Genomic DNA, 8,606 nt, shown 5'->3' on the forward strand with positions numbered 1-8,606 from the left:
TATTTGGCTGCTGTAGTTTGTCTTTTCCAATTTAACCAGAAAGTTGAGCGTCCTTGTAGCTTCAGTTTGGGAGAGGTCTTGCTTGTTAAAGGTTCTTAGGCTTGAAGGTGACTAAAATGAACACAAGGACTGCCTACAGTTCTACTGCCTTCTAAATGTTTAGAAACTCTGCTAGATGCTGGTAATATGTCTGTCTCTCTGTTTTTCGTTTGTTTTTTTTTCCACCAGTCATAAACGCTATCATTGACCCTACTGGAAACTTGGATGTCGTTGCCAGTAACAAAGCATCTTCTGCTGCTAAACAATCTACAGCCGCTAAAGTCAGGACTGCTAACACTTCTGGGTCCACACTGGAGACCTTGTCCCCAGCACAGATGAGAAACTACACACAGAAATCGAACTGTGGGTCTTCTAGCTTACAAGATTCGAATTTCATTCCAGATGGAGAGAAATATGTGATCTGATACAATATTTTGTATTGCTATCATATTGTAATCTACTGTCACATTAGTATCGTGTATGAGTGGTTTGTGGACAGTTTGTGTGGAGCAGTTTAGATTGCTAACACGTTGCACAAAAGAAGGATAATCTATGCTGTGAGGGTGAATGGAAAGTCTGTGTATGCCTTTTAAACAAGACTAGCACTGTGGAGCAGCACACATATTCAGCATAGAGGCAAACTGATTTTCAGAAAATTACTCACTCTTCCAGCGTGCCATGAGAAAACAGGCTTTGCATACACTCCATTCAGCACTGCTGAAGCTAAAGTGTTCTTGCATTAGCCTGTTTATGATTATTCAGTTGTAATGAGGCGCAATTTAACAAAGAAAAACCACACCTATTTTGGTATTATATTTGTTTTCACTTTGTTTGATTTAATTTTTTTCAAGTGTACGAGTGAAGCATTACAACTCTGTTGGAATCACCATGCAAATCCAACAGAACAATCGTGCAATATCGCGGGTTTCTAGGAGAAGCTCTTACTACAGCTGTGTAAGAAATGCTTTTCAGCAGTCATAAAAAGGCAACCACACTGAAGTTGTGCATCCTTTTTTCTCAGTCCAGAAACCAAAAAACAGAATTCAACCCTTTGTTTTTCTCTTGGGAAAGTGTAAAAGTTAATAATGGTATGAATGTAAAGACTACTAATACAGCTACTATTTTTGATGAAGTTTCATGCCCAAAGTTTGGGGTGGGTACAAAATGTCAGACTTTACAGTTTAGCTTGCCAAATTTTCATGATTTCGGTACAAATGCTGTCTTTAAGCTGCTTGCTTTTTTTTAAAAAAACACACTACAGTCTTTTTACAATGAGCTACAAATACTTGTCTGAGCCAAAGACTAAGATGTTTGCGATTAGCTAATTGCTAAGAAAAACATCTGTTCCAATGGCTCCTGTAATAAACTTAATTGCACAGTTGCTGTGAACTAATGTTCACTTGATAGCACTGAAAAAGTAATAGCTTAAATGTAGCTCCACCTTTATGGCTAGTCCTGTTAAGATTATTATTTTTGTTTGTTTGTTTTTCAACGCAACAGTGCTTGACTACCACCATTCTTCAGAAACTATTCAGCAGTGTCAAGCACTGGGATTGTTGTCTGGATTTTATTTTTCCTCTGTTAATAATCCTAGAAACACTAAGGATTATGTGCAGTTACACTGAGCAATTTCTTGTTTAAAAAAAAAGTAGGTCTTTTGTATTCTTTCTGTTAAACTGCAAAACACTAAACAATTTGTTGCTTCAAGAGCAGAAGTTTTGGTTTTGAGGGGACCTCTTCTAGACGTGTTTGCTCCCAGTTTTTTCTGTCTTGTATCGATTCCTTTTTCATTTGTTTTGGTCAATAAACAGTAATCAGGTAAAGAAGTTCTTTTGTAGCTGTGGAGGATACATTTACTGGGAAAGGTGAGCAGATGAGTTCCACTTTGCCCTCATACAGTGTGTAGTTTAACCAGTGAAAACGGTTTCCCAAGCTTGACTGCTTCGTGTGTGCTGGCTTTATATTTTGGGGTGGATAGTGGATTCCTTAGTTAGCTTCAGTAGTTACCTGAGCTTTTCTGCTAGGATGTTGTAACACTGGGAACCTGTTGAAGTAATTTAAATAAATAGGGATGCTCACAAAGTGTTTAATCTTACTGGCAAAGACCGTGATTGCTTTCCTCGTGAAGCCAGTGGGAGCTTTCTATCCATTTCAGCAGAAACAGGATCGGTCCCAAAACGGGAGTATGCCAAGAGGCCATTAGTTTCTTTTGAGCGTGCAAGATGCTGGCTGGTAAACAATAGGTGCAAATATCCTTCCAAGATTTCCAGTAGGTTATAAGACTCATCTGCTTGTGTGGAGATGCTCTTCCATGAAGAAATCTGCTGGATTTCATGTAGATGAACGCAGAATAAAAAAAGAATTTGCCCTTGATGTTCTTCTGCCTGTAATATACGCACTATCTGAATGTGTTCATTCAGTCGTTTATTCTGATCTGTCTTTTCTTGAAATACCTGACTGTGTCCTTGATGATATCATAAGTGGTGGTATCATTCCTGACGTACGAGACACAATTTTTCAAGCCCTTCTTGGTTAGGGTTTGAACCGACCAGGTGCTACCCCGACTCACTAGGAGTTGAAGGACCTTCACAGATAAGGTGTTGCCATTAGTTTCAGTTTTGCTGTAGAGACAAGTGAATTACTCAGACATCTGGCTTACTGTTATTGGTTAACCATGTTTCCGCATCTTCATGGCTGTGCTCTAGTGGATTTTGTTTCTCTGCAACATGTCCTTGATGGGACTTCTGTTTACTTTCACTTGAAAATTGCTTGATTCTTCTTTCATTTGTGAACACATCAGGGATGGATTTTCTTCCTTGGTTGCTCTGTTCTGAACTTGAGAGAGAGCCTGCAGACACCTTACATGAATTAAATCAACTTGCAAAATATGGTACCTCTTCCAAGTGGCTAATAAGTAGGCAACAAATGGTGTCTGTTTATAATTTGGAAATGTGCGTGTGAATTGGGGGGAGGATGCACAGCTTGATTTTATTTGTGACTCAGACAAACTATGAAATGCTTTGGTGTCCTGGCACAACATCCATCCTTGGATCTTTGCATTTAAAACGGTTTTGCTAGTCAGTGATGAAACGCTACATATTTTTTTCCCGTACTCACTGCTTCTGAAGTACACACCCCATTTGCACTTGTCTGCTCCAGATAAGCCAAAGAGTGAGCCACCTGACCATTACTCCTTCATCGATTGTTCGTTCTTACGAGCAGTACTGTACACAGCCATGAAAACACACCGCTCTGACTCCCGTGTGACCCTACCAGACGTGTAGTGGTGGCCCAGGATCAGCGTGTGAGATACCTGTTGGCTCCCATAAGCCACGGGTGGGCTTTGCGTTGAGCTTGGTAGGGGTGATGCTGACCCCGCGGGTTGCTTTCATACCACATTGCTTTTGTGTTTTGTGTCTGACTAAAGAAATGTAACAAAGGGCGGGATTTTCAAAGTCTTGGGGAAGCAAGTGCTCAGGTCCTTCCGGGTTTCTGGACGCTTTGGGTGCCCGATGCCGTGAGCACCTTTCAAAATTCCCAGCCCTCGGCTCTTTCACTATACTTGAAAACCACGTTCTCTCAGTTCGGCGCTTTCAAATGTAAAAACCTGTTACTCTGTTCCGATGGTGTGAATGTAAATTCCTGCAAGAATGTGTACGAGCTTTGTGAGCAAGGGCCGAAACGTATCTACAGTTGATATCATGTCGTGGTCGTGCTCCAGGAGAAAAGAACGTCTGCATCATCTTTGAGTATTTTAGTAAAGGTACAACTAGTGGAATGTTTACATACAGCCTACTGAAAAAAAAAGGAGAAAAAAAAGATTAAAAAGTGTAAAGTATTTAAGTGCAAGATTCTACTAGTTTTTTCTTTGCAGATCACACTAGCTATTTTTGAGGTTCCGTAAATGCATATAACTTTTGCAAAGACCAGACAGAACTACCTGTTCACTTTCGATGTGCCCCGTGCTGAATCGTGCCTATTTCACTCTCTGCTGTTGTTATGCTGCTGATTCTGCTGTTCTGAACTGTTCACTGGATCATTCCATTTGCATGCAACACAAATGCAAGCTGAGCTGTCTGAGAGTAAACCTGAAACACGTTTGTATAACTTGAATTGATCAATGAATTTCTCTTTTCCACACCCTCTTGAAATGCTGTGTATAATTTTGATTTGTTTCTCCTGCCCTGATTTTTTTTTTTCTGCTTTTGGTTTTTTTGAATAGTAATTTATTTTTGTTTGGATTATAGACAGTATCTGTACATTTTGTTTCACGGTGTTATTGTGGACGTCTTTAAAAAAAGCCAAATTGTTATTTTATATAATTTTATCATAAAGTTGCTCTAATAAATCATTCTTTTATCATGTGACAATAATTCTGCATTTCGTGTGTTGATTTGGAGGGAATTATGTGTTTGGTGGACTGATTTTTTTGTTTGTTTTTTCCAACTGTCCATTTACATTACTGTTAAGTACAGTGTGATGAAAGAATTGTCAGCAACTGAAGACTCAGCAGTGCAACTGGATCTGGTGACACGGCTGGGGCAGATCCCTCTTCAATAATACAGGGGTCTGCTTTCCCCTGCCCCCCTACTTCTGGCACTGAAGTACCCCAGACCCCATCACCTGAGGGTGGTTTTACTTCTGAGTATGGTATGATAGTGTGTAATTTCAGTTTGAATACTGTTCTGTTTCATTGCCATGATTAACAATGGTAGTTAAATCCAGCCTGAGTATGATCATTCTCCAGCAGGTATGTGATTATAGAAAAAAATTATTAGAATCAGTCTTTTGCTTTCACCTTATATATGTATTTATAGATGTATGTGTGTGTGTGTGTGTATATATATATATATATAGGAGTTTATGTGTCTCTGAACATCTTTTAGTTTTGAAATTTTTTTCCCTACTTCATTCCATCACTGTCCTTCCCTCCCATCCTTCTTGGCACTTTTGAAATAACATAATTCCTCCTTCCCCTCTGCACAGCGTTCAGGTACCCACAGTCTTCCCAACGCTGCCATGTGCCACGTGAGACTCTGCCTCCACATCCTCTGCATTAACACAACTTCTATAGGAAGCAGAACATATGTAGCTGATAAAAACATTGCATTGCTTGCCAGCAATTACCAAAACACAAAGGGGGGAAGGGGAAAAAAAAAAAGGGCCTAACTAGGACCAGTGGGAAACTTCCCAGCTCCTGGTGGCCTTTGCATTAGATAGTTGAACATGAGACCTTTTGTGCTTTAAGTTTTAGGGAGGAATTTTCTGTGTAAAAATAATAATAAAAAAATCTTTTGCCTCTCCTAAAAAGCTTTCTTAAGCTTAGTTTGTGTGTGCTATGTCTACAGAGAAGGCTTCCTGTGTTCTCTAAAATACGGGGCTGGTTATACATTAAATATATTGCCTTTCCACAGGCTTCCCTGGCACTACTGAGTGGCATTTGAGTTGAGATCCAATGCAAAGTGCCCTTTTGAAATCAATAGTGCATCCACTTCATTATTTTTTAATGGTCTGACTGACTAAACGTAAGAGGTAGTTTAACTGTGGCCAAAACAATTTGCAGTGTAATAAAAGCTGCTATCTGGCAGAATTTAGAAATACAGGATAGATGACAAAAATAATCTCTGCGCATCTGCTCTGCTGAGTGTTCAGCTGCAATCCTCCTGGCTCTTCAGTGGCCTCATCTGCTTTGGGTAAGAGCCTGATTTTTCCACGTGTCTATGGAAGGAAACACCAGAAGTGTTGCCTTGAGCAGGGTTTGCAGAATCCTTCCTCAGAGAAAAACTTTAATGTGGGCCAGGTTCTAATTTTTTGATGTTGTATGAAGATCTACCAATAGACCCTCGTCTACTGCCCACGCAATGGAGGGGGAGGACCGTGCCTTTTTCAACAAAGACGTCTGCGGACTGTTCAAGAGCAAAGCCCTGCTAGTCTCGGGGTTTTTTGGTGGGATGGGGCTGGTGTGAGGCAAGAATGGGCAGTTTGGCTGTGGGGTGTGTTGCTTTCTTTAGGAAGGGTACGGCCATTCGGATGCAGTCCTGCAGGGACCTGCGCACAGGATCGCATCTGATGCAGTTATCTAGAAAAAAAGTGGGTTGATTTAATGGCTTGGCTGCTTAGGTCACTGAATGACGTGGGCTGAGCAAGGGAAGCCAAGAAAAATGAACATAAGAAAATAGCACTCGCTAAGACTCTGCCCTGCTTAATTTTTTTTTTTTCCCCCTCTTCTGAACAGAAATTACTGAAAATACTGTACTTGACAAAAGAATTGGTGCCAGAAAAGGCTTGTTCAACAGTAATGCTTTTGCCTCTGTCAAAATCCAATTCACAGGATCCATAGGAAAGAAAAAAAAACCCAAACAAACCCCAAATGTGGCATCTGCCTGGCACCTGGGGACACTTAGACAAGGAAAGATCCAGAGGCAGAGGTGAAATTTGGTTTCAGCCAGAGGACCTGTGGCTCTAGCGCAGCAGTAGCCATAGATAGCAGGTCACTGTTTCTTGTGATTGTTTCTCCCAGGGAATATTTCTCACTCCTAAGCACTGATGACTGGGCAGGCTGGAAGAGGATGGGTTATAACACAGCCTGTAACACCTTCACCACAGTCAAAGCAACTTCTGCAAGCAAGAAAACAAAATATGGCTGACAAGCATTTAGGTTGAACAAAATGATTCCAAATAAGTATTGAAATATTTCAAGTTAAATTTCAAAAATTTCACTTTGATGGTTAGATATTTTAGTGAATTTATTAATTTTTTTTTAAAGTGGAAATTGAGTAAGTCTTAAAATATTCCCAAACAGAAGAATCACAATTTTATTTAGACTTTGAAATTTCCTCTAGGCATGTTGGCTGAATCGCTTCTCAATCCTTCACCTGAAATGACGTTTTTTTCTTTTTTTCCTCCCCAGCTCATTGGAGTATACAATCTTTTGGCACCAAGTATAAGTAGAGCATTTTTCTTTTCAAGTGTAAGGACCCTGGCTGTTCCTGCCTCCCACCCTGCTGTCGACTGCTGGCGTTCGGAGCCCAGCCGCCTAGTCCTCGAGAAATGGGAAGTGTAGTTTTGTAGGAACGTCTGCAGCGGTAGCGATGTTTTTGTCTATTATTAGCTCTTGGAGATGAGAACGTGTTAAACTGGCAGTTTTTTCATAGCAAACCTCCCACACAGGCATTAAAAGATTCTTGATTGTATCTTTTAATGCATTTTTTCTCCCTCCTTTTTAGAGGGAGTACATCAACCGGAGTGGCACCCAGCTCGACAGTGAGAGATGTATTTACTCTGTGTGTGGGATGGTGGCAAGTCAACCAGAGCAACTGGTAAGAAGGAGCCTTGACTAAGAGATGGAGAAGCAAAGGAATTAAAAATGTTGCTTGTTTGCCCTGAAACTTGTCAGTCGTTTTTCCTTTCCTCTTTCCGATTGCATGATTTCAGCAAACAAATCACATTCTCCTCACAAACCCACTTCCATGCTTAAACCCTCAAAGCTACAGCGCTGCTAGCGAGATCAGAAGTGTGTATTTGATGTTGGGCTGGTATGTGAGAGCAGATAAACAGAAGGAAACCAGGCTTTTGCAGACTGGAGAGGAGGAGGACGATGAGATTAATCTGCTCTGTAAGGGGTTAGACAGCTGCTAAGGAGGAGGAGAAACACAGGTCCTTTTTCTGGAAGCTGCTCTTCCACCTGATACAACCCAGCTTCTCCCAGTTCGAACTGATGATATTGGGGCAATAAATGGCAAGTCCCAAACTTCATGCAAATGTGCTCGTGTGGTACGATTCTGAACTCAGTGAAGTCAGCGGGAGCTTCTGTGATTTAGGGCAGCACGGTTCATGCCAGGATTCCGCTCCTGCACATAAACAGAGCAAGGCAGCTCGTTGCTAAGCTTGCAGACACATGGGGCACACATGCTGCCCTGGGCTCACAAGACACTTAGATGAAGTATTTAGTTTGGATGCTCAGCCTCTGAAGCCAGCGGAGGGACAGGGACGCTTCCCAGAGGCGATCTGGACCTTTAGCACGGTGGCTCGCTGGAGTTGCCTCTTTTCCCTGCCTGCAAATGGAGCCTCGGTCAGGCAGGTCCTGCCTTCAGCTTTCTGGCCTGAAGGGATGGTGGTGCCTTTGCCTTGTTTTTAGGCCCTGTTTTAATAGAGAATTGGGGTAGCCCCAGCGACAGGTGGTCCGTGCACAGTAGTAAGTACAGGAGAGAGCCGGCTGGTTAGACAGGCATCCTATCTGCTCCATCATCTTCTTTCCTCCCACTTTTGGCCTTCTGTGAGTTAAAGCTTCTGTTTTGGTCCCAGGGGAAGCAGGCGATTTACGGCACCTTCAGCTTCTGAGAGAAAGGCTTTGTTCTGCTTTACCTGGCCTATCCTCTGGCCCCTCTTAGCTTTTCCATCTTCAGCAGCTTAATACGAGATGTGATTAAGGGGCCGGTTAGCTCAGTGGTTTGAGCATGGTGCTGACAACAATGACAACACCAAGGTCGCGGGTTCGATTCCTGCTCGGTCCCCATGTGTTGCCTGGTCTAGTCGAAAGGTGGCGTCCCTGCCCATGACAGGGAAGT

At 42.0% G+C, this 8,606-nt stretch overlaps 1 protein-coding gene across 1 annotated transcript in view; it reads left to right on the forward strand.

Annotated features, from left to right (window-relative positions):
- The window catches only part of CEP170B (centrosomal protein 170B), a 53,845-nt gene extending 53,381 nt beyond the window's left edge, over nucleotides 1–464 (forward strand). Inside the window, 1 exon segment of the mRNA XM_009868287.1 lies at nucleotides 229–464. Coding sequence (XP_009866589.1) covers nucleotides 229–464 — 236 coding nt within the window.
- Nucleotides 465–8,606: the final 8,142 nt, after the last annotated feature.

This window comes from Apaloderma vittatum, unplaced genomic scaffold (assembly GCF_000703405.1).
Source record: "Apaloderma vittatum isolate BGI_N311 unplaced genomic scaffold, ASM70340v1 scaffold10714, whole genome shotgun sequence".
Taxonomy (NCBI): Eukaryota; Metazoa; Chordata; class Aves; order Trogoniformes; family Trogonidae; genus Apaloderma; species Apaloderma vittatum.